We start from the raw sequence: 26523 nt of genomic DNA, 5'->3' as shown, positions 1-26523 counted from the left end.
AGATTTGTTATTAAATGTGCACCTGCTTTATTTATAGGAAAAGAGAAAAGAAATATCCTTTTGTCAGTATAATCTGCCGTGCAAAGTCAATGGTGGACCTATCCTTTCCCTTTTTTAGTACTGTTGAGCAGAATTTAAAAATGAGTGTTTTGTAAATGACTTAGCAGTTTGGGATGCATTTTGGGGCTGAACTCAAAGGCACTGTGCCATGAACTGAAGCTAACAGGATGAGTTAGCCTTGATGCGGTGGGAAAAGCCTACCCTTTTATACCCACAGGACATATTGCTAAATCAGTAGCATATTAAATACAAGAGGGACAAGGACTGGTGACAGGTCTGTGGGCAATTGACAGAAAATGGTTTGTATCCACAAATCTTAGTGGTTTGCTTGGAGGCATGGGGTGCACTCCTAGACCATATCTTTCAGTATATAGCTGCAACAGGAGTCCAGCTCATCTGCTCCAAGATGCACACCAAAGTTTAGTTTGTGAGGAAAGTATGGTAAACAGCGATTGGGAGATTTCCTTTAACAGTATATTCCTGATCCAAACAAAAATACTAATGCAAACACACCTTGGCAGTCCAGTATTACTGCTTTGTCCTGTGCACTATTTTCTGAAATTTTATTCTCAGTGTTACGTGCTTTCTGTTTCTTTTCTCTTCCTGGTTTCTGGTTAATACTTTTCTTCTTCTGAACTCTAAATTCAGTCGATTCAGGCTCAGATCACTTCCCAGCTCCTCCTCATGCATCCGTGGTTAACAGCCACATTTCTTCTGTAGCTCCTGTCATTCTCCTGACTCAGCTCTGTCCATTTGGCGTCAGTCACTTTTACCCACATTTCCGTAACCTCATTTTTCACAGATGAATGGGATTCATTCTTTTTTCTCTGAGGAACAACTGAGGACTAGATTCTGCAACACAACTATTGCAGCTGAGGAGTTATTTTCACCAAGTGAGTGAAAATAGACAAGTTATCTTCTCACCTTTCCCTCAGTTACATTTGTGTGTGCGTCTTCTGAATAAGAGCTTTTATATATCTCTAGAAAAAAAAATATACGTTTAAAAGGACCAGTTCCAAAATATCAGTGAAATGCATCGGTATTTTTCACATTGTCTGACTTGTAACCAATTGAAAACAGTTTTTATATTCTGACACTGAAAACTGGCAGCGAGGAAGCAGTTAATAACCATAGATGTTATAATAACCATAACCAAATTAATAACCATATGTCATAATTATACCTGCACATATAGATAGATGTAGAAATACATCCCAGATATCTAAATATGTAGACTTCTAGATCACAAAAACCTCAGTTACCAAGAGTTCCTACAAAGGTTCTGTCTTTGCACATAAATCATTATATTGCCTATTAAAATAACTGAAATGCTGTATCTACCAAAAACCTTCTTTGCCCAAATTAAATATCCTATAAAATTGTATTGTTTTCATATTTTCACAACATTTCAGAGCTTGCAATGCAGAAAATTCTCTGAAACCAGTTGCTAAGGTTGTGGAGGCATAGAATAATCCCAGAAGTAAAAGCAATAGAGTTTGGGTTTTTTTTTCATAAATTAAAATTTTCTACTTTATAAAAAAAAGACAAATGTTCTTGTTTACCTCTTTGAATCAGTTTGCATTTGGTTTATGTTTCTAAATTCCTCCTGAGGATAAATACTACAGTTTTAAGAAATGTCAAGTTGGATGAGACTCCACCCCATCAAGAAAGAAAAAGATGCTATTATACCTCAACTTTGTTTTCTTAACAGCTGGAAAAGATAATACAGAAAGTAATAATTAGTCATCTGGTTCAGACCTAAAGCAAATGTTTCTGTGAAATTAAAAGGGACAGTGCCATCTCACCTATTTATAAAGGTATCATCTGGAAAATGCAAAAGAATTCACTTACAGTGATAAAGATCAGTAAGAATCTGACAGTTACAAAAAGCTGTATGATCAAACATGAGTTCTCTCGAACAACTTTAATTCTTCAGGCAACCATTGAGATGACTAAAATGTGATCCTTTTCCCATTAATTACTTTGTTTATAAAGAAATCAGAGGTGACAGTAAAACTCTACAAATTCAGAATGTGTAAACTCCACAACTATGCAAAAAGGCACAAAACCAAATAATTCCAGGTGACAAATAAAGATGACATCAGACCTTGAGTTCAAAATGGAGAATTATGGTAATTTAGCACAAATTCATACATCTGTGCTTTTTAGTGTTTACCTATTCCTCCAGGATTACCCACAGCCTCCAGATTATTAAGTGTCATATGCCAGATTCATAAGGATTTTTGGAAATTGCTGAAGTGCTTCTAAACTGCAGTGATCTTATTAACAGAAATTATCTGCATTTCTGTTTTGTGGTTGGTATTATCTCTCACATGGTACTTACTGAATATATTTTTCCATTTCTTATTGGTCATCTGTTAGTAAACTGCTGAGTGCCAAGGAAGTTTGTAAACCTGCTCTGCAGAGATCAGTGCAGTCACTGAGATATTATCACCACCCTTAGGAGGTATTTTTTGTTTTCAATCCATGTTAGTTCCCAGTTACATGGCAGCCTTCTGGAGGAAGAAACAGTATTCCACAGGAAAATTCATCACACATAAGATCTGGATGGTGTGTTGGTAGCAGGAGCTGAAGAAAATCAGGTTCCTAATACAGGTCTCAGCTGTTCAAAGTTCCAGCAACTTACATCTTCGTTTTTCTTTAGCTGTGTGCTGCAGGTCTGAGAGCAGTTGTTCCATGTGTCCTTGGCATATACTACTTCATATCCCACAGACTCAGCAAGAACAGGTAAGTAACTTCAAATTTACTGTTTATTGAAGCAGCAATTTATAGAGCTGTTGCAAATGAAACACCACATCCTAGCTATGTGCATATACACCCGATGATTTATCTTAGTGCCTCCATCAAAACTTATTGTCAGGGTCTGATTTGGAGATATAATGACATACCTGCAGTTATATCACAAGATTCGAGCAACACTGAGTACTACTTCTCTTACACACGCTGGAGCTTTAATTTTTGGTAATGAAATTTTCATTTGATTCATTTTTAATTGCAATTTTACTGATTTTCTGCTCAAATAATGGTGCAGAATCTACAGTCTGGGGAGCAACATAGAAATTTTTTACTAAGCCCATTATAATGGGGGAGAGAGAGGCATTCAGGCCTCACAAATCAGGTCAGCAAGCGACTGTTGTCTCATCTTCAGCAACTCCCTCACTGACCACAGCTTCTTGAGTGCCTCCATTGCCTTTTTTGCAGCTGGCAGCCCTACTGAAAACTGAATGAGGAGCTTGGCTGGCTCTTCCTGAGTACTGGGGAAAGCTGGCAGCACATTGCTCTTCCCTTACTTCTTCTCAATTGTCCTTCACTGAGAAGAGAAAAAAATGCTAATAATAAGCAAACAGTTCCTATTCTTTGTTTCTTGGTCCCAACTCCACCTTAGAGGGACATCTAACATGTAACAATGGTCAGTAATTTTTGAGGGCGCACGGGCCAGTGATGACTGTAACGCAGCATATTCCAGGGGGCTTCCCTCTCCATGCTCCCCTCACCCACCTCCCTCCAGAAAAGTGATGAAAAGTACACTTGGAGCATAATCCCTCTGTTGGCCTCTACATGCAAAATGGTTCTCCCGGCAGGACCTGTGCTTGGCTTGTATTGTCATTATTCCCTATTTATTGAGTCTGGCACTTTGCCTTGGAATAAAATTAGTTGAATGTTTCTTTTGTTGTTGTCTGATACATGTGCACATTTCACTTTACTGTATTATCTAACACAGCAGCACTGTTGTCTGGCTAAACTAGGGCATCTTGGGATCTAATTTCATACTTCTCAATACCCAGATGAGCACTGCAGATTATGTTCGACATATCTAAATCCATATGGTATAGCATTATGACACAACATCTCTGTTCAAAGTCCCATTATAATCTCATTATCTGCAGTGATTTAATTTGACTAGTCCCTGTAAAAATGTATCCTTTGAGATACTTGTCTTTTTTTTTTCTGTTGGCCCTTCACACAGAAGAAATCCATCACATTATTTTAAGGTCATATCGTATCACATGGTATCATATTTCTTCCTGTCAAATTCATTTAGAAACAATTTGCATTTGATTCCTATTTATTTTCAACCATTCTTCCTGCAGTTTCTTTGCTGCTGCTTATAGGCTTTCTCGAAAGCACAAACTCCATTAAAAGTACTTTTGCAATATCATCTTCATTTCCTGAAATCCAAATTCCACTCTAGCTTCTCAAGTAAGATATCCAGTGACCGAAGTGTACTAAGCACTCATGCAGCTGCTCTCTATCGACCTGCAAATTGTTGCCTTCACAAAATAACCACCAATGCACGATACTAGAGTGTGATCCTCTGTATCAGCAGTTCCTATGAATTTTACCTTAAGTCTTGCTTACCTTTGACATGATGTGATGAAATTTTTATGCATGAAAATGGCAATTGTATTTATTTCCCCAGATGTGTGACACAGGTGCCAACCAAGTGGAAGGCAGTATACCATGAATTCTTGTCACACAAGGTTAACGGTGCCAGCCCCCTATTACTTTGCACTGATGGGAAAATCATGAAATATAAATGGCTTAGAAAGGATTTTACATTTTGATGTTACAGTGTAATCAGCTGTATCTAAACAAGAATTAAGAACAATGACCTTTTAGGGTTTGGGAAATCTTGCTGTGGAATAGAATGACAGAGTAATTTAATTTATCCTTGATCAAAGATCAATATAGAAAAGAAACGAATGCCAGCAGTGAATAATAACAATAATATAAACTGCAGAGTAACAAGAGAGCCTGGCTCCAAGCTGACACTTCCCACTAAGACATACACTGTGACAAATCAAAGCTGTTGGGCTGGCACAAAGTGCAGACAGCCATAGAGATTGATGCATTTCAAGGATGATGAATACTGTCATGTAAATATTCCTTCAGTGGAACTTTTTTAACACTAAAAGCAGCAAGGAAAATGTCAGATGAAAAATGTTCTCTCACAGTCATACAGCACAGAATGAAACAAATCTGGGGCCAAACTTAACTGCTGTGATAGAAAAAGCCCCACATGAAAACATATCTGTACCTCTCGAGGAAGTATCTGATGAAATAGTGATAAAAGATATGAGATGACATGAAATGAGTGAGGGCTGTGAGTTAGGTATAGAAAAAAGCAAGACATCAGATGTCAAAAGCTGAAAAAAGAGAAAGTGGTCTCTAGAAATGCAATATTTTCAAAATAAAACATAGATAAAGTTCACTATATTTTTGTGCCATATTTTTGGCTGTTGGAGAGAAACAAAACATCGCTGTCTAGTCTAAGACAAAGTCAATATATACCAGTTCTGTGCCTGGCTTTTGCCATTTACTTGAACCTGGACTTCTGGTAATGGAACTACTCTGAAGCATCTGGATAACCTATAATCCCTGATAAAAGGCAGTAGAGGAAGAACTTTTTATGCTTTCAGTACTTGAGGGTCTTCATGTAGGATGGAAAACAAAAAGATGTCATCTACTTCATTTCTCACTTACATAAGTGGGTATTCCAGAAATGACTAGAACTGGCTGAAAATGTTTTGCTATTCTTCATGGGGAAGGGGTGGAAAATGAATTTGGGGAAATGTAGGTATTGCAAAAATGTGTCAACTTTCCATTGAAAAAAATGGAATGTACCTGATCTATTACATGCTTATTTTACATTTGAATTGTTGGAATATTTATGCATATTCTCCTTAATTACCACTGTGTCTCAGGAGAGCTGAAGTTCACTTGGTTTATAACAAAATTCTTTTCTGGTCTTGATTTTCTGACTGGACTGTGTCTACGTCATCCCTGAGTGATCTGGGCTTCTTTACCTCAGTAAAATTTGGATAGTCTGGGTGGGCTATGAAAGACTGAGAAAGCATAACTCCCTTAAAACGTAACTTTTAGATGACACATTGAGGACCTTGGTGGCCACAGTGGAACATCAAACAAAATGGTTTGAATCAAAACTTCATCCCAAAGTAAAATGTTATTTATTATTCTACAGCTCAAACAAGATGTTTAGACATTTCCAAACCCCTTCCTTATTTTTTATTTGCATTAATAAAAGGATAACATCTTGTTTTTCAGGCTAATTTGAGGTGCTGAGAAGCATCTTAACATATTATGATATTAAATACATAATATCATAATTTCTAATGGGATGAAAATCCCAGTTTTTACCAGCTGTTAATGGCCTCTGGAGATATTCATGCTGATGAGGTTTGTAATGTCAAACAGCTGTAGATGAAAATATGAGAAACAGTTGACAATAATTAAATAATACAAATGTAAAACTACAAATCTGAGACAAGCACATAATTGTCATGGTATTATTTCATATGATTTTTTATGTGATATTAAATACCATTAAATTGTCATATGCTTAGCAAAGTCAAAATAGGAACATACTAATCTGCAGATTTATATTTCAGACAGTAAAGAAATAAAACAACACAATATTTAGTTAACATGAACAAACTTCTGAAGCTTTTCTTTTTTTAAATGTGAAACTGATTAACTGAAAAGAAGGTTATTTATTCAGTTCACCCAGCAATTTAAGGTGAACATCTCACAGAAATGACGCAGTTGTAACCTCTTCTGTTGTGTATGAATTATCTCAGAGCAAGCCGTGGAATTTTGAAGTGTACCTGTAATTAAACATATTTACTGAACAATTCTAAATCTGCAGTTTATTTGCAAAAGCTTTATATACAAATTCAATATTCAAAATTCAAGCTGCTTGATTAGGTCAGTAGGCACATAATGTTTCTATCTTAGAAGCTTGATTCTTCTTATCAAAAAATCTGATACGAATCATTCAGAATTTGCTTTTTGCAAATACTCTTCAACAATATGCTCAAAATTCATCAAACGTTATTGTTAGTACCTCTATTCAGCAGAATAGTTACAGAAAGCAAACAATACCCAGCTCAAATTACTAAAATGTCTATGTACCTTTCCAGTGAAAGGAAACCTGGCTCGTAAATGGAATTTAACAGCATAAAGGAACAAACTATATTACTTACTCAGCGTTTGAAGGAAGAATGATATTAACATACCTGCAATATACGTAAATCCCTTAAATATATATGAGTAACTTATATGGCTACTCCTACATATTTTTTCTAACAAAACTCATTGTTTATTTAAATTTTAAATATAAAATGAAAGTATATTTACTCATGGAGGCTGGATGTATTAGATTTATCTGAATTATTTTGATCCCTAATTTGGAAGATACATTTTTCAGCTGCTAAGCTATACACTAATATGGGAAGCTGCTTACCTAAGCTTTTTTTCAGTGCTACAGAAAATGCTAACAGAACAATTAAACCATTGCTTCAATGGGAGTTGCAGTGCATACAGGTAATAAATATATGGAGCTTATTCTCTTATATCTTCATTGTCTGAGTTTCTCTCCTTTTACTGGCAGGCTTATAGAACTACAAAAGCCATGAAAACTCAATGCTAACTTAAAAGTGCAACCTCTGTTACTTTAATATTTTTGTACTGTGTATCAAGGCATTGTTTACATTAGATAATGAAATGGAGATGGGGCAGAAAACACACCTCTGAAAGACTTTCTACACAAAAGGATGAACACGTAGTTCTTTGCACAAAGCATTAGAAAATACTGTGATATTTTATTATTAAAAATGCTGCTGAAAAGTTTATACATATGTGTCCAGCCATATATATCTTCTATCATTACTTAAGGCAAAAAACAAAAAATTGCAAAACAATAACAAAAGAAACCATTAAACCCTGTGTGCCTCTTAAGGTCAAGAATATAAGCCTGGGAAAGTACTTTTGTTCTTCTTTTACAGTTTGCAAAGTATATTTTGATATCATTATTATAGAATTCTATGAAGACCCTATAAATCTGTTTCCTCTATAAATCATACATCAGTCCAGATGTATCAAATTATTAAATCAACTTGATTGTAATTACTTTTAAAAGCTAAAATCATTCACTTACAGGAACTTTTTTTTTAACCCAAATGTCACAAGCCTGACACAGTACTGTACATATTGCTAGCAGAAGACAATTGGAAGTACTAAACAAATACTGTAATTCACATTACAAACATACCCAACTGATTATGATGCCAAGCACCATTACCTTTTTTTACTTTTTTCTCTTTTTTTTTTCTTTTTTTTTTTTTTTTTACCTTTTTTTTTAAGAGTCATGAACTGCTGCATCTCAGCTGAGGCATTACATAGGTGGTGGAAATGGCCTGGTATAGAGTCAGCATTAATCAATATTATGTGATGGATCAGTGAAAAAAACCAGTTTTCTACTTGCTACTAGTTGTAGTTTGGGGTTGTTGCTTCATCACATTCCAACCTGAGCATCCACGTCAGGTTTATAGCACATTTATTACAGATAAAAGATTATGTCAGCCACATGTTGCATTTTTATCATGTCATTAACTTTCTTTTTATTTCTTTCCTTCAGAATCTGTTTTACTGCTGCTACAACAAGGAGTTGTGCAGATGAATAGACCTCAGTGAATCACTTTGTCTTTGATTTTATTTGTAGGGGTGACTATTCCAAGATGTTTTATTAGAAAACAAAAAGCATAGAAAATAAGAAGAGGTACAAGGCATCTTGTGTTCGATATTTATGGGACATATGATATTGATGCAGTTTAGTTGTGAATTAGTAATAGAAAATACATCTGGGATAATCATGTTCAAGTACAGACCAATTTGTTCAAACATCTTTGGTTACTATCTCTCAATGATGGAGGAACTTTCAAAGACAAAATATAAAGCAATCTTCATCTGCAATAACTTATTTCTAGCTTTTCACATTCAAATCAGTTGTTTGAATCAAACTGCTAAGTTCCTTTGATAGCTTTGCATGGCCCCTGGTTTCCCAGTAAAGGAAGGGCAGAAGGGAATAATCAGTTAAGAATTTTACCCTTCCTGAGAGTGATGCTCTCTGGGATTTTCAGTTTTATTCAGATGCAGAACAGCTGATGACGTCTCTGCTTCTCTCTCCATAATGTTCACTGACTATGGGAGTGCTGTGTAATAAATCAGCAAGTATTTTCTGACAGGTACGCTGTCAAGCACAGAAGAGGGTACTGGGCAGACAAGTTCTTTACACACTGATCATTTCTGAACACTTTAAAAAAACAGCCAGTCAATCAACCCACCATACCCCACTTTCAAATGTGGTTTTATTTCGTGTAGCAAAGCTAAGAAGGTCCTTTCTCAGCTGAGATTCCGCTGCAACTGCTGGTGAATATAGAGCTAGTTTTCCTCAGAAAAGGCTGACCAAAACACAGGCTTTCTTTGCTTTTGTCAGGGCACAAAAGTCTTCCTAATGTGTCACAATAACCAAGAACTACAAACTGGACTCTGAACATATACTATTCGATGTTTCTTGGTTCAGTTCAACAAGCTTAAAATAGTAATTATTTCATTTGTGTATTTTTTTTCCATTTTCCAATTCATTGCTGTGTTGCAATTTAACAAAGGCTAACACAAAATTAAATTATAGAAAAAAAAGTTTCAGAAAAGAACAACAATCTCCTATGAATACTTTAACATGCACTAGTGTAACCTGTAAGAGAAAATACACAGGTCACACAGACAACTGTATCCTCTGCATGACACCATGGCCTCATATAAATGAAATATGTTAGAAAAAATTCATGGTTTTTGTTTACCACTAGTAATTAAGAAGAAATTCCTCCCTTGGGCTTGGAGGAAACAGAGGTGATATGACTAATGTATATACACATAGGTCACAACCGAATGCACAATCTTTCTAAAAGCTCTTTTCAAACTGAAAACATCAATAAAAGCTTCTTATTTTTTGTTTGTTTTTAAAATCACAGCTATGTACATTTTTACAAAGTTTCTTTAAATATAGTTCAGGCTGGCAAGTCATCTCTTTGCACAGAACTATACGTATTTTACTGCATAGTCAGTCCTCCTCTTTTTTTTCATTTTTGTTTTTAATAATAAAATTCTACTTCCCCCATCTGGATTACAGCTTCATATGCTGGGTAAAAGCCCCATGGTGATGTCTTTGTTTTAACAAGGGCCATTCATGGTATGGCACATAAAGAATTTTTTTATTATTTTATTTATTAAAAAAAAAACCAAACCAAACCAAAACACCTGTACAGTCACTGGCTCTGTGTTCCAGAAGACTGCTTTTCTTGTTACACTCAAAACACCATTTTAAGTGACATCTTCTGGCCTCAACTTTCAATCAAAGTGGCTGAGATCTTAAAGCAGTATCGTAACAGCAATGTACACTTTTCACATTTCACAGGGTTTGTAGCTGATCTTTAACATCAGAGAGTTTTCTGTGGGAAGGATCAGTAAGAAAATAATGACTGTCCTTCTCTTTTATTTGTTTTTACTTCAGATTTTGACAAGGTGTTCAACGGATGGCATTATAACTTTTTCCTCTTCTGTTTTTGTTTTTTGTTTTTTCTTTCTTCCAAGTGGCTTGTGAGGGTAGAGGGGGAACGGCTGAGCTATACCCTAGTGGTCGAATGTCCATGGGGCAAATTTGTACTGTTTTGTCCTCCACTGAAGGTGTTGAAAGTATGCAAAGGCTGCATTCCTGTTAATGTATTTGGAATCATGGTTATGGTGTTGGGTGTCATTAGCGGGATGTCGTCTGGGGACCTTCTCAAAGTAAGCGTGTAGTCAGGTGGACAGGTTAGTCTCAGTGTGTCATGGGCCTGCAGCGATTCACACTCGTGGTCATGTTCTAGCTGTTTCATCTGCAATGACATAATCTCTTCATTTTGTATGTGTGCAATATCATTGGTTGTGTTCCTCTGGGGGCTAGGGCGCCTGTGAGTCTCGTGACGCCGCTTGTCCTTCTTGTAATATAACGCAGCAAAAGCTAAAATATTGAGGAACAGCAAGGATGCCCCCACAGCAATGGTGACGCTCAACTCTGTGGAGTAATCTCGCTTGTTTTCTATCAGAACTGTTGTATCCTCCGGAGCTGTTTTATGGGTGTCTTTTGAATGTTTGGGATTGTTGGCAGGTGTCATTGCTGGGCGTTTGGTGGCTGGCCACAATTTACCGGGAGAACGTCGTGTCACATAAGGAAATGATGTCATGTCAGGAGGGGGGACTTTAGTTGTTGTGGAAACATACTGAAATATTTCATTCAGGTTGTGGAGGTGTGGTACAAGCTCCAACCAGAAAGCAACCTTTGTTGCTCGGTAGTGATCACGAACTCGGGGTTTCAGGCCAATATGCAGATAAAGCTGGTCTTTAGGATTGTATTTGGACCAGGCCACTTCTTCAAAGCGGTTGGGTTTTGTGTGGATGAACTTTGTGTCCTGTGGAACAGGCTGGTTTGGATCTCTACAAAAATAAAAACAGGCAATATATAGTAATTTAAAAAAAGCAAAACCAAAAACAAAAGCAAAAACCAAAAAACCCTCCATCCTTTAGTTAATAGTTTATCTGATAATTAACATAACCTAAAAGCAGAAGCTAAAAAACAACAGATGTTAAACAAAAGAAAAATTACTTACTGTACAGTGCATCTCAGACACTATAATACTTTTTTACATGAAAATGGAGAAAAGGTTGTGTTTCAGCTCCCAGAAGTTCATCTGAAGTTCTCTGATCATCATACTCCAAAGCTGTCTTAGAGAGGTAATACCTTTCTCCATAGTAAAGGTGTAGGTTCAGCTCTTCTCAAGGTTTGACATTAACTTTCTGATTTAAGATACCATTACTTCCATTGCTGTAAGCAGTAAATATGGACATCTAATCCCTATGACAATGTTAGAAGTCCATGTGACCATAAGAATTTATACTGGCTGTGTATATTTCATAAAAAAACCTCAAAACAAGAAATAGCAGGGCTAATACATGTAACTAGGAACCATTTCTCTTTGTGTTCCTTTACTGATCTATTAGTTCCTCTTTGTTCAACTACCTACTTTAGGGAAAAGCCTTTGAAGTATTTGTGTGTCGCAAATCTTTCCATCCTTTGCATTAACAGATTACTATTTGAAAGTTCTGTGTTCTCATTGCTACTAAATAACTATGTTTAATGGCCATAGGACAGTGAGCCTTAATCCTGTCCCAGTTTGTGGGGATGAGAAATATATTAGCTGAGGTGAACAAGTTTTATAGTAGCTAAGTAGTAGTAGAGATAAGAGTAGTACACTATTCAGAGATAATTTCAAAATTGGTAAGGCAATAATTTAGTTGAAATCATGTTTTTCTCATCTTTTTTTTCTTTTCTTCTCACAGGTTCAGAATAAAGACAAACCAATGTCACAAAAAACATTTAAATGTGGTTAATGTCTATGTATTCTTACAATTTTAGTAAAATTTATGTAAACGTGACTTCCTCTTAGCATGAAAAAATACAGAAATTTAAAATTACTAATACCAAGTTTAATATTCTGTTGTGCATGAGTTTGAATTGCTTTTGCAACAAAAAATATTTTCTGGGACTTTTTGATATATTATACTGAAAATACATGATTCGTTTTCTGTGCATTACTCTGAGAACTTCCCATTCTCCTTTCCATTCTCATATGCATTAGTTTATTTCCTGCAAAAATGATTCTAATATTTTCTTTTTCTTCCAATATACCGTTATGTATGTTATGGGAATACCAGGATCCACTGCTACAGATTTTAAAGCGCCTTAGTTTTATTCTTTTTCAATTTTCAAAAGCTCATGAACATGATTGCCTAGTTCAGCATTCCTTTGCTGCTCATAAAGAGCTATTCCTTAGTTCTTAAATCAGACTGGTAATTTGATTTTAATAATATTATGATACCTGTATTCATCTGTTTCCCTGAAAGAATTTATCTTACTTTTTTTGAGTGAAAGGGAGAATTCTTTTTCTATATACTTCTCATGCTTTGGTTTACTTATGCTTGTGGTTTTAGGTGTTTGGTATTTTTGGGCATGGTTCGGTTGTTTTTTTTTTAAATATTGTATTGTATCAAATCATTCCCATCTCAGTAAGATATAAAGTAGTGGTTCCAGAACTGTGGCTATTTCATTTATCTATCTATTTATTTTTCATTTTATGTAGCACTAGTTAGCAAATTCTGTTAATTCTGAACAAGAAGACAATTGCTTAGTAATTGTTCATCCTAGTTGAAGATAAAGGAATAATATTCACTTCCAAGCGGCACAGCAGCAGATGTATGCTGCTACTTTGAGGGATTCTAACATGCATTCAAGAAGGAAATAAAAGTATTATTTATTTTGTGCTTAAAGAACAGACTGAAAGATGTGGCAAATCCAGAGGAGAAGATATTGGCCCAATTCAATATATCTGCTACTACAGTACTTTGGGGTTCAACACATAAATTCTAAAGCAAATTAAAAATCAGCAAGATGATTATCAAAATGCAAGGCATTTTTCTTGTCAGAAACTCAAAATCCTGCAAGAGTTACAGAACAAAATTCATCTTGTGTTCTTCCCACTTGCTGTTTCACAGTACAAAAGACTCTGGGAAGGGTCCTACAGAAAACATATAAATTAAGCTAGCTCATGTAAATGAGTTGCACTTGATACACAGTACAAGAGATGAAGAAGCTGAACACTCATTTCAATGAGACAAGCTTGACATGCACTTTTTTTTTTTAAATGGCCCTATAAAAATTACAGCAGGTGATGATTTAACAAGTAAATATTTTTAAAATTAGTATTCCCTTCCCCTTCAAACAGCCTGCAAAACAAATAAATATCAACCTCCGTTTCCATTCCCTCTCTTCCATTCTCTACCTCCATCTCTCCTTTTTAACTATTAGAAATAGCCGATTATGCTGCCACCTCCTCCAAACAGAAGAGAGAAAATTACATTACACAGGGCTAGTCTTGTATTTTAGGATTTGTTTACATGGCTGTGTGTGGGCATGAATCTGTCCATTGAACCAAGGAACAGAAAAAAAGTCAGCCAGACCTACAGACAAGTCATTTTTTTTGCTGAGGGTATCATAACTCTACCACTGGCATCAACTCTAGGGTTGACCACTTAATAACTGAATAGATGGCCTGAATATTCTCTCTGAATTTGGATGATGGGTATCTATTTTTTTTTTTTCACAAGAAAATGGAATAACTAAGTCACGTCCTAAATAGAGGATCCAATAATGCATGGATCTTGGTTTTACAGATTAATGAAAATTTACCAAAAATATTCACTGGCTATAAATAACAGGAGTTTTACTTTCCTTGGCCCTCCTCCTACATACGCTGGAGACAATTCATGAAATAAGGTTACAATTTATGACATATTAAGTCTTCTTCTTGGGTAGTTGGGCAGTTTATCCAATTATGAATATTTTTTCCAGTATTAGGAATAAAATAATTTCTCCTATTGAATCATCTGTTTGACAGAACTTTTGATCTGTTCAACTTCAAATTTTCTTTTGATTTTTTAGCCTCTCACATCACCTTTGTGTTTCTGGACATTCTTGAGGGTCAAGTGTGTAATTACAGAACAAAAGGCTGCTAGGAAACCTTCCTTTAAAAACCCGCTGCAATCATGGTGATAAAAATATAATCTGAGTAATTTTTTTCAGTTCTGTACTTCTTCCAGTAATTGCTCTCATAGGGACTAGATAACTTGTTTCCCAATCCTACTAGTTGATTTTTTTTTTCCTACATCCTATTGCTAGAACAAAACTGATATTTATTGTTATTCATTTTTCTCTCTATTTTCATCACCTTTAGAATTCAATTTAAACAGCTTCTCCATCAAAAAATGAAACGCCTGAACTTGTCTTCCATATGATAGAAGACCATATGATGGCCTTTCTCTTTTTACTGAAGGTATTTTTTTATTAATGTGCAGAATCATCTGATTTCACCTACCACTTTTTTCCCCATTTTCAGTCTGCACTGATTTTGCTCAATTTAACAGGTTGCCATTTATTGCCATTTAATTCACACCTCATGGGCTACAAATATACATTCAAAGCGTTGATTTTTTTCTCAGGTGATATAAAGTAAACGTGTCTGCAATGGATGCTGACTGAAGAGCAACACACATTCCTGTCCACAAGGTGAATTAGTAGCTGAGGTGGAGGGCAAATGACGGAACTGAGTATTTAATATTTGGTGATATTGGCACAGGAAGAATGAAGGGGAATCTTAAGAAGTTTTCTCTTATCCTGAATTCCATATAACATGTTGAAATACCACTCATCTTTTAACTACTTTGGTAACCACATTAACTATCAGTCAGGACAATGGAACTGTTACATTAATGCACTTGAAGTGTTTTATTCTTTTGTGTCATTCTCTAACTTAATTGGAGAGCAAAATGTCTTAACGGTTACATAGTGATTCTGTCACCAAGACACTGAAAGGCCCCTTGATCATTTATTTTCTTTCAACAGTCCTCCTTTCTCCATACGGGGAAAAAGAAAAGAAAAAGCTGTGGCATTTCTTCATGCTTCCACTGATTTTTCATGTTGTCACAATATTAATAACGGTACAGCCATTCCTGCCTCAAGCACTGGTACACAAGCATAGTTTCCTTTACCTCCTTTCCTCACTTATCATCAGGTCCCACTGTTGCCATGCTCCCAGTCAGGTATTATAACTACTAAGGAAAGCAAACTGTAAGTACGTTGTTTTGTTTGACTAACACAGATTGACCATTGGAGACAGTTATTTCTTCAGACACAAACATCAAAAAGAAATGCAACAGCCTCATAAAGGAGTTCACAGAGAATTGATTTGAAAATACACTTTAGTCATTGTAAGTTTAATTGTCTCTTTCATTAGAAAGCCAAACTGAATATAAAACATAGACATCCTTAATAACTCAGTTAGGTTTTTGCTTCAGAATCAATGTTAGTAAAATAATTCAGGAGTATTTATCTGAATTACAAAGAAAAGAAGGATACATCCTCTAGGCCTTTATCCTTCCCATTACCAGCCTAGGTTGAGCTGGATGAATGGGAGCAAAAATAGAGTATTGTAACTCCTCAAAAGAGGTTAATTTTTAGAAACCTGATAGATGCCTCTAATGAGAGCATGGCTTCATATCTGCTCTATAAAACTTCAAATCCTTCTTCCTAAGAGTGTAGCTGGCAGGGTATCTGTGAAGGACTGGCACACATCCTCTCATGTCATTCACTATCCCCCTGCTGATGCATCTGCAAAGGATGTAACATGGCCCTAACAGAACATTTGAGCATATAAAATTACCATTACAGTTAGGATAGTACTACTGGCAGCAGACTGAAGCTTTAAGTGCACGTCTTAATGAAGCTTTCACATATGATTTTGCGCATAGTGGAATAAAAAGCTGTATTTCCATGTCATTTTTGTATTCCGAATGTAGTTTCTCACACCTACTCTGTAATAAATTGCTTTACTATTTCTAAGGTATGTTAGAAACATAGTTTTGAAAAGGCCAAACCCACTGGTTAGGAAAAAAAAAAAAAAAAGTCATAGCAAGGTAGAAGATAGATTAGCAAAAATGCAGCTTCCAGGTATTCATTTCAAGCACGATCTATTTGCCATTAAATACTTTAATTGTCACCTCCTGTTTGCTAGCTTCAGTAACTGACTTCCAAGTAAAACACAATAAAAGCTCTGTGCCTTGTGCTGTGTCTTTGACACTTAGTGATTTTACAAGATTGACCTGCCTTCCAAACGAAGCCTTGGCAGTAGGCCCATTAAACAATGTGTGTTTTTCAGCAGCGGGTGGCATGTCAGCTAAAAGCCCAGCACGGTCCATCAGAACGATGCACCACCTGAGCTGTAATTATACAATAAGTACCTGGATGCAGTCTCTGTGGAAAAGACATCAAGACTGAAAAGTCTCAGAGACATTAAAATTAAATAAATAAATCTGCAGTTTTAATGTTCAAGGCTTACCTACCGGGAAACGTGGAATAATAAAATCTTTTGGTTAACAGATTTTTCATATGTGTTGCCATGGGTACAAACACAAAGCAAGCCAAGTTCTATCAGAATAAGGATGCGAAACAATCAATTAAAAGAAAGTGGAAAAGAAACCAAAATAAAGTCCCTAGCAATGTAGTCTCAGACCATATAAACCTTTCTGAGAGCTGGAGGACCTGAGTAGGCACATGGATTCCAAATTGCATGTGGGAGAGTAAAGGCAAGAAAGGTTACCCCAGATATGTCCCCTGTTGCTCTAGGCTGCAACCTTTCATTTTCCATTGGAGGCATCAGAGGTGCAGAGCAAATGTAATCTTAAAATATTATTTTCCTCCAAGTATTCTCTTGTACTATCCAGAACAATTAATCATTGTTCATATAAACACATAAAAAAGCCAGCAAGGTAATGTGTCTTGTGTTGCTCTTTTCCTTTCCTTGTGAAAACTGAAATTTTCCAGCTAGAGGTCATTTTTAATGACACATCTTTCAGATTGTCTATAAAGGGACAAGTTTGTAATAGAAGATATACTCCATTCCTGTCTCATCAGCAATGGTGAAGTTTCAGAAATGACGGCTCTCCCAAAGCACCTGTTGTGCCTTTAGGTGTAGTATGACAATGAGTTCATAACCAGAGAACTGGGTGATGGCATGTATAGCCTGCTGAAATTAGCTTTCAAGTAGCAACAGCTGGAAAGTGCTTGCAATTACAAGTAATGGTGGCAGCTGGGACAGTGAGATGCTCCTGTCAGCCTTAAAAAAATTGCTTAAGTATGACTTCTTATTCTTCAGGGAATAGTCATAAAGTAATCGTAAATAAGAGTGAGACTGTGGAGATCTTGGATCTCCATAATAATTCCAATGATGTATCTTTGTGAGAATCTGATGTTCCCTATGTAGAGGTGACAGTACATCTATAAAAAGAAAGACAGACTGATGGTATAATCATCTTTCTGAGTGTGCAGTGCAGCCAGCATGTGGCATTCTCTGTCCATAAACCAAGCTTTCATCCTGAAGTTTGCCCATCCCAATACTGATGACTTCTTGTTGCCAAATACATCTAAATATTCCACAGTTTGTTCACTATTGTTGCAGTACTGTGGGAGTTCTGCATGCAAAAGTACCTGTCTGTCTAAAATGCAGTGCAATGAAAGCTTTCTTTTTGCCTTGTAAATTGACCTGAGCATTTGATTGTTTTTTACTTAATTCATGCTTGAGGTTTTTGTTAAGACTGCAAAATATCTCTCTTCCTTGAACATCATTTGGATTCATTAAAGGCTGCAAGAGCTGCTGAAGCCTCTGAGTGTTTCACAGTAGGCATCTCTGAATTTTTCTTACATAGCTGCATAACATTCACTGCAGTGCAGTAAAGCTGCAGCTTCCAGAGCCCAATCCTGCCATTAAACATTCATTGGAAAGATTTACAGCCCCTTTGTGCCACAAGTATCTTTGTTTTAATTCAGTACCGAAGACTCAAGGTTAACAAAAAAGCCCTTGCCGCTCAAGTAAAACACTACAATACTCTTTAAAGGAAAGCTTATAGGAACAGGACAGAAATTATTAATAGTACTCGCAGATTAAGCTGCTTTGAGGGTTCTTTCCTTGATGCTTACAACTCTATTTCAGCAAAACATTGATGTCTTTGTTTCGTAAGCAGAATTCATTTGTTAACCTTCTCAAAGAAAAATTTATATCTGAGTCTCTTCTTCATTCCAGTCAAGTACTTATTTTTGCCATTATAGCCCTCAGAGGGAAAAATCTTTCCAGTGTCTGCCTTTCTGTTCCAATTCCTCCCTGAGTCCCCATCCCTGTGAAGGTCACTAAAAACAAGAACTTCCTTTCTTTTGTAGCAGATAAGTGCTATCTGCCTGACAGTTCCTTCTTCAAGTAGCAGACATTTTGCCTCTGATTTTTCAGTATCTTAGTGAGCTGCCTTTTCTCTGAGACATGCTTTGTCTTCATAATTGCCCTATTTTTTGAATCAAAAATACAGTGCACTATTATTCTCAGTGAGCTACTGAAAGAAAATAGTTTGAGGGAACACGCTAATTAAAAATCTATTAAATATGAATAAGCCCCAGTTACCTTCTGTCTTACTCAAATAGTTCTATAATGCCACTGCAAGATCAAGGTCTGAAGCCACTGCACTAGGATGCTGACTACTTTAGAAGTATGCTATCAACAAAAAGGAATGCTGGGGGTCAAACTTACCCAGTTTTGGCGAAGTTAGTCCAGTATGTCATAACTACTGCACTGAGCATGACATCATTCTTGGAAAAGTTGCAGTTGAACAGTTCTGTGGGGCCAATCATAGGAATCCCAAACACATAAGGGACTTCATCACCATGAGCTGAATCAGCCCAGCTGGGTTTCATTTCACTTTGGCAATGGTGATAAAATGCATAGAAATATGTTGGAGATCCGTACTGGGCATGCAGGTCAGCAGTAGCAACAGCCGGAGCAACCCACTGGTGGTCTGTAAAAAGAGCAACCAGGGTCTTCCGTCTTGTTTCAGGGTTTTCTTTGTCTGCCCAGTCAGTGTACATGAATTTAATGGTCTCTCGCAGTGTATCTTTTCCTTCTGGATAACCATATAGATTGTCCACAAAATTGGAGACGGAAAAGTCAAAATCATTGGGGGAAACACCATCTTCATTGTCTACAATGCCATCCACAAATTTTAAACCTTCCCCTTGATTCACGCCCAGCATTATATCATAGTTAAGGAATTCCCCTTGTTCCATGAGAATCTGAGGGTCATCTGGAATCACATCTCCATCTATCACAGGCCCAAAGGCAATGTGGTACGTGGCTGGAGTGATGGTCTGTTGAATGAGTTCTTTGTAATTCTTATTTCGAAGACATTCAACCAAATCAGTGGTATCCAGCATGTCGCAGCCCACTTTATCTGCCAATATCCGAGTGTACTTGGCAGGCTGATAGTTCACTGCCCAGCTGGACAGGGCTGTTCCACTCTGTATGATTGCCTTTTGGAACAAACCTGCAGGTGCAAATTGTTTAAATGCAAATCCAATTATATATTAAAAAAATAAATAAAAATAAAAGGAGCTTTCACTAAGCAAAGAAAGCTTCAATTATCCAATAACTAAAGGATGCATATACCTAAATTTCAAGTCAATTTCCATATATTCTACTCACTGCTTTCTTTGTATAGTATCTCTAATAGGCTACTAATTAAAATCTCTTGTTCTTGATGCTCACACACATAAAGCATGAAGGTTTCAGGTTACTGTTCCAAGAACAAAACTCATGATTGTACTGTAGTTTTCTTGCATCTTTAATGGAAGTCCCTGGCTTTAGCACAGTGGTAGTTCTGTAAAAATTTCTTTAAAGGAGTGGCAGCTACAAGCAATAGTACCCTCTTCACCATGTAAATGACTCTCATAAATTCGCTCTTCAGTAGTTTAAAGGTCAAATGAAAATTACACACTCTAATTTCCTTCACAGAAGCCATGCATCATATAATTTGAAAAAATCTGCTCTGTTAGAATCAAATTAATAGGCTTGAGTCTTCTACTCTGACATAATTTTTTCTTTAGCAACTTAAATTTTTTTACTTATTATTTTTGTGTGTTTGTGTGTTAGCATTGCTTATACGTTGAATTAAACTATATTTACATTTTTCAGAACAGAATTAGATGAGATTCAATAGTTCAATGGTACATAGTATATATGTACCAATATAAAGAGAGATGAAAGATCCAGTCTGAAGAAATCTTTTGTGTCAAAGCTCTGAAAAGCAACTGGAGCTTCCTGGTGAATCTACCCCATCTATTTTTCCATGGTATGATCAATAAAATGGCCTATTTTATACTTAAACTAAAATGCCTGGGCCTCTTCTGCACATGGTTTCTACTGTCAAACCCTTGAAATGTCAAAGACAGCAACAGTTACAAAAACGTTTTAAAGACCTTAAAACTTTTATGGGAAACACTGGCTGTGGCTGGTATACCTTTGTGATGATTACCTACTGCACACAGTACAGAATTTAGATGATGTGATTAGTTAAGTTTTTCATGGTTCCATCTGCTTCATTTTGGCATGGCTTACTCAACAGCTATTCACTGCACCCTATTTGTATCAACAGACTGAATTATCAGGCATAATTCTATATATTTCCAAATAGGATGTGTTTACCAGTCACCCTGCTACAACTTCTTGCTAGGATTTAGCCTTCTGTCTTAGACTTCTGTCTGTTTTAATGTGATAGAAGTAGCATGGACTTATAAATACAATAGATATTTTGGTCTTATCTTCTTTTATAAATTCTTTGTAGATTTGGTCTTATCAGCAGGATTATTTATGGTTCCGTACTGGTGCTGTACATTCTTGGGGTTGGTTTATTTCTTGGGGCATGAGGTGTTAAGGGTAGAAATCCCCCAGATCAAACACTTACCAAAATCTTAAGAACTCTGTGCAGGATCACACAGTACTTGTGTGGAGTTAAATACATTTTTTAATAAGGTTAACTTATGTTATTATTAAGTTAAGGAAAGTATCTAAATACACATTGGTAAGTACAGACAAGAGTGTGCAAAAAATGAAAAAGGTCACTACCTTTTTACATTTTAATTAGGGCAAATTCTTTGACAGAAGAGCCAGTGAAGACTGTTGATAAAGCTAGAAAAAGTATATTGCTCATGGCATTTGTCACATGAAGTTTCTGCTATAATAACATATATTCTCATATAAAAATATTTATGTTGACTAATACAAATCCAGAACCTCATGTAATTCTAATTCAGCCTACCTGATACGGCCATTTTTGTTACACTATAATGTTTAAAAAAAGAAGAGCTATGCTCAGAAGACTGTTACCTTCTGAATAGTGAGAGAGTGTCAGGAGGCTGACACAGGAAGCTCCTGCCCCAGATCCAAAAATAGTAACTCTTTTTGGGTCTCCTCCAAAAGATCCAATATTTTCTTCAATCCAACGTAAAGCTTGGATTTGGTCAAGCAATCCATAATTGCCTTTTGCAGCCTGGTCCCCGGTACTTAAAAAACCTATAAGGCAAAAAAAGATAATTTTAGTTCATGAGATACAAAGTTAGCTACAGGGTATTCGCATATTCACAACACATCTTCCCATCATTTCATCTTCTGGGTTGTTTTTTTTTCTTCTTTTTTTTTTTTTAAAGGTCACAGCTGTAGTTAAATGTCTCCAGTGCAGGCAGTGGAACTCATTCTGTATGCTTTTTGGCTTTTGTTTGTTTTTCCATCGTGCAGAGGTCACATTTGTGAGAAATCATTATTTCCTTTTTTGAAATAATTCTGTATCAATGCAATGATACCGACTGAAGATTTTAAAAATTTGATAACTGTATCTGAGTAAGGTACAAAAACTTAGGAAATCATTTTTGTGCAAATAAGTAGTGAGATACCCAGGCTTCCACTGAGAACAAGGCTCCCTAACACATTAGTTTACATGCTTCTTACCATGGACCAGAATTTTCCTGAACTAGATAGCTCTTTAAATTATTGGACTTGTGATATGGATAGACATACTCAGAAACAGAAGAAGAGGGATGAAGAAAATAGTAAAAGGAACAGGAAAAAGCCTAGGAAAAAGTTACACTCCAATTTCACAGAGGATATTTATTAGGAAGATAGCAGGTAAATCCTCGGCAATTCAGCCTTTGGTAGGGAGATTTTATGTGAACAAATCAGGTTTTGTTCTTTCCTTGGAAACTGCAGGAAAAGCTGCACTGATATTTTTTGTTCCTGTACTGTGGTTATCAGATTTTAGAAACAAAGCATGACACATTTGCTTCTTGTCTTGCAACTGAGAACAAAATGACTGAAAGACTAGGAGTGAGATTAATTTTGTTTTTCTGAAGCCAGCTAAGGTGAAACATTGCAGTTATCTGTGCTGCCTATCATTCACAGTTAAGACCTTGTGCTATGTCCAAATTACCACATCAAGCCATGTATTCACACTCCTCTTTTTAACTCCCACAGACCTGTTCCTGTCAGACAACTGGAAGTCAGAAGTCTATTAGAAATACCTTCAGCATTACGGAAGTTTTCAGATGGACATTACTGATATAGGCACTGCTGACAGCTACCTATCAAGACAAAATAAGAAAATCACTTGGCTGGTGTTTCCAAGCTAATTATCAGTTCAGACAAATTTGCCAGGAGAGGGCCCCAGGACTCAGGAGAGCTGCAGTCTTGGAGCAGTTTGAGATGAGAGAGCCCATCATCTTGAGCCACCTTAGCCTACTGTGACAAGACCTTCATGTTCCTAGGAAGGGCCGCAGGGGAAGCCTGAGGTCCCTAGGGAAAAAAAAGGCCTTGCAGTACATTTTACCTGCTTCAGCAAAGGGGAACAGATCTCTGCGCTGACTGTAGTTATTTTTTCAGTGACAGGAAGAATGAAAATTCACAAGGTGGAAGAGATTCACAGTATGGAGTAAGTGGAAGAGAAGGAAAGGCAAAAGAAAAGAAGAAATTACATTGTCAGACATTCACACCTGCCAGACTTTCACCATAAAGTCTTCTATGGTAAAATTCCTACAATGAGATGCAAAATCCAGCCTCAAGGTTTAAAAGCAAGATCACATAAGGACTAAGCTCTCAGTATGGAATGCTATATGGCTTATGTTATGGTGGCATAAATTTCTTCATGCAAGGTTAAGCATGACTGAATGCAATGTATTACCTTGCACCCAAAAGAATATTTTTCATATTTAATTAGTAATTATGAATAAGTATTTAATGTCAGCAAGTGTCTGATGAGTCCTTGTATTTTTCACAGAAGAGTTGCTTCAGTTGCAGTAATACGAATCATATCCTCACTGCTAAATAACATTTGATACGACTTTCTCATTAAAAAGTCTCTAATAACGGTAAGCACAGTAGCTAGAACAGCAGTAACATACTCTTTTTTCTCTTCTCTACCAATGGGGAAAAACCAAACAACTATTAATCCATAATTGCCTCAATTTTTTTTAACAGATGTGTTCTTCTCTTTTTCACATGCCTTTATTATCTTTTTAGGACTGTCAAAGAAAGAATAACCCACTTGCTGGCTTTGTTGCTGCAGCTCACTGCAATATTCTATAATATTCTACAATTAAGCCTTTATTCAATCAGAACTATGACCTCCCTGGGAGAAAGTGACTGTTGTAACCTTTAAAGCAGCATGGTAATTAATATTCAGAACCTAAACATGTTTTAGCTTTTCTAGCAGCATCAAGCTAAAGCTGGTTGATCTTTCTGATTTTGAATTCTTTCCAAATGTATTAAAAGGTGACTGAGTAAAACTGCAGTCAATGAATATCTGATGTTAGACAAATGAAGATTTTTTGCTTCCACAGTTCTCTGCTGATTCTCATTAATTGCAAGAACAAATATTCTTAATTTAAAAACTAATCATCATGGCAAAGTGTCAGCCCCACATGACACAAACTGAATTCATAAATCTGTCTCTTCTTGATGAGGATATATTCTCTTTCATGCTCTGAATACCAGATTAAAATATTTGTTCAAAGCCATTTCAAGAAATTCAGGCTAGGAGTAACTATTTGTCCAGAAATGCACAAGACTAAGAGATTTTTATAATTTTTTCCATGACCACTGTGAAGATTTCAGAACAGTATTGTCATGTGTCACTCTAAAATCCTAAAAAAAACAGGAATACGGCTTTTTTTCTAAGATGGGAATTTATACATTTTATGTATATGCTTTTAAGTGCAGTTAAGAATATTTCCCATTTTACAGGTTGGTGTGATTTGAATGGCACTCTGTGACCTGAAAATCCTTAGGTTGGTGTTTTGATAGAACCTGGAAGTTTTTGTCACTAGCCTAATACAATAGAGGAAGGAATGGCTATAGTTGAATATGGAAAACAAAGAGGTTTTTTTTTTTTTCCACATAATGATACAGAAAGGCATTAACAGTAATCAGTTCTTGACTTCACAAACCTGTCTTCCCTTAAATAATGATTTCGAAAGTTGGCCACATGGCTCTCCCACTGCAAAATGACATGGACAACAAAAGCTGAAGAAGGGGAATGTGAGTACATCCCAGGTGTGACCAGGACATGACCACCAGCTGGACTGAGTAGTAATCAGGGAATTAGAGTCTTCTGAATCAAAAGTCAGCTTGAAAAGAAGGGCAAAAGCAGCATGAAAATTTGTAAAAGAAGAGAGAGGGAGGTGGGAAGAGGGCAGTAGCTAGACATGGTTTGACATTGCGAGAAGTAGCCACAGACATCACAAACTCCTTCCAGCCTGGACAGAGCACCCTCCTGTGGGGTGCCTGCACACAGCTAGGGGCTCTCCATGTAGTAGACTACCATGTAGTCAGTGTGTGGTCAGGAGTGGCAGGAGCTCACCCGATGCTGGAGCAGCCATATGTCCCACATGGAGAATGGGGGAACTTCCACTCCCACCTTGATGGGGCTGCTGGTGACCCATGCAGCCTCGGAATGGCAGCTCGGTGCACACCTAGCTCTGTGCATTTGTGTGTGATTAGAACTCTTTGGGATTAGTTACAGAAGGGTGTTTAGAAATTTGCAACTGTTTACTAACCTTTCTTAAGTGTCTAGTATTGTAGTTTATCTTTTGTACTGCTGATCCTGATCCTGAAAGTATAGCTGACTGACTGCTTCTTAGTTATATGTCATTAGTAAATTAATAAACTGCTTTGATACTGATTTGATTTAAACCACATGAATTTGGTAGCTTTTTCCTATGACAGTTTATTCTTTAAAAATAAATAAAACCTCATAATTTTATAAGAGGAAACATAAAGTATTCTTAATTTGTTTTGTGGTATTACTTGTAATTAATCTTGTATCTCATTTTTCTACATTCTTTCATGTAGGGAAAAGTAATGCTTCTTTAAATTGAGGTTTCTGAAGTAACAGTTTTATTTTTCTCGGATTCTATTAAGGGAAGCACTCTAGATTAATGCTTTTGTTTTAGCCTACAAGATTAGCTACAGTCAAGGAGGAAGAAGACTACAAATGGTAATTACTGGGAATTTTCCTTTTCCACAGCCTTTAAAAATGAATGGACTCATAAGCTACATACTGTCACTTGCACTGTTTTGATAAAGCACTGAAGACACAAAGCTATACACAGAGCTCCTTTAGATCCCACTTACACAAGAGGAAATCCCTAGGTCTATCTTTATAGTTGTTTTTCCCACTCTGCCACAGAAATTTTCCTGAGAGACTAAGCCCCAACAAACCAGTGGTGATATTTCCCCTCTGCTACTAAAAAGTTATGTGGGGACCCACAGTGACAAATAGCAAGGGCCAATATCTATAAAATCTACCCAGACAGTTTACTTCTGCCCAGCTCCAGCCTTCCTGTGGCTGGAGGCCACCCCTACATTACCATGCCATGCAGACCTGCAAGAGTGTGTCTAGAACGTAAGAGTTGGACCTCACATCCACACTATACACATTTCACACTCTGTTTTTTATTATAGCCTAACTCTTGTCAGGTCCCATGGGCCAACTGCATAACCACTAGTGGACATTGTGCATAAGGGGGAGCACATCTTTCAGCTGCTGTTCACCTGGAATGGTCCAGGCTGTACT

At 36.5% G+C, this 26523-nt stretch overlaps 1 protein-coding gene across 4 annotated transcripts in view; it reads right to left on the bottom strand.

Moving 5' to 3' along the window:
- Positions 1–6027: 6027 nt before the first annotated feature.
- Positions 6028–26523, bottom strand: part of NLGN4X (neuroligin 4 X-linked) — a 203172-nt gene continuing 182676 nt past the window's right edge. For all 4 annotated transcript variants that reach the window (XM_074814896.1, XM_074814898.1, XM_074814900.1 and 1 more), the window contains 3 exons: positions 21789–21974; positions 19161–19950; positions 6028–11412 (listed from right to left, as the gene is read on the bottom strand). In XM_074814896.1, coding sequence (XP_074670997.1) covers positions 10563–11412; positions 19161–19950; positions 21789–21974 — 1826 coding nt within the window. In that variant the 3' untranslated portion in view covers positions 6028–10562. The remainder of the gene's footprint in view (positions 11413–19160; positions 19951–21788; positions 21975–26523) is intronic.

This window comes from Strix aluco, chromosome 2 (assembly GCF_031877795.1).
Source record: "Strix aluco isolate bStrAlu1 chromosome 2, bStrAlu1.hap1, whole genome shotgun sequence".
NCBI lineage: Eukaryota > Metazoa > Chordata > Aves > Strigiformes > Strigidae > Strix > Strix aluco.
The sequence above is the reverse complement of the archived record's forward strand: the minus strand, read 5'-3'. Positions and strand labels throughout refer to the sequence as shown.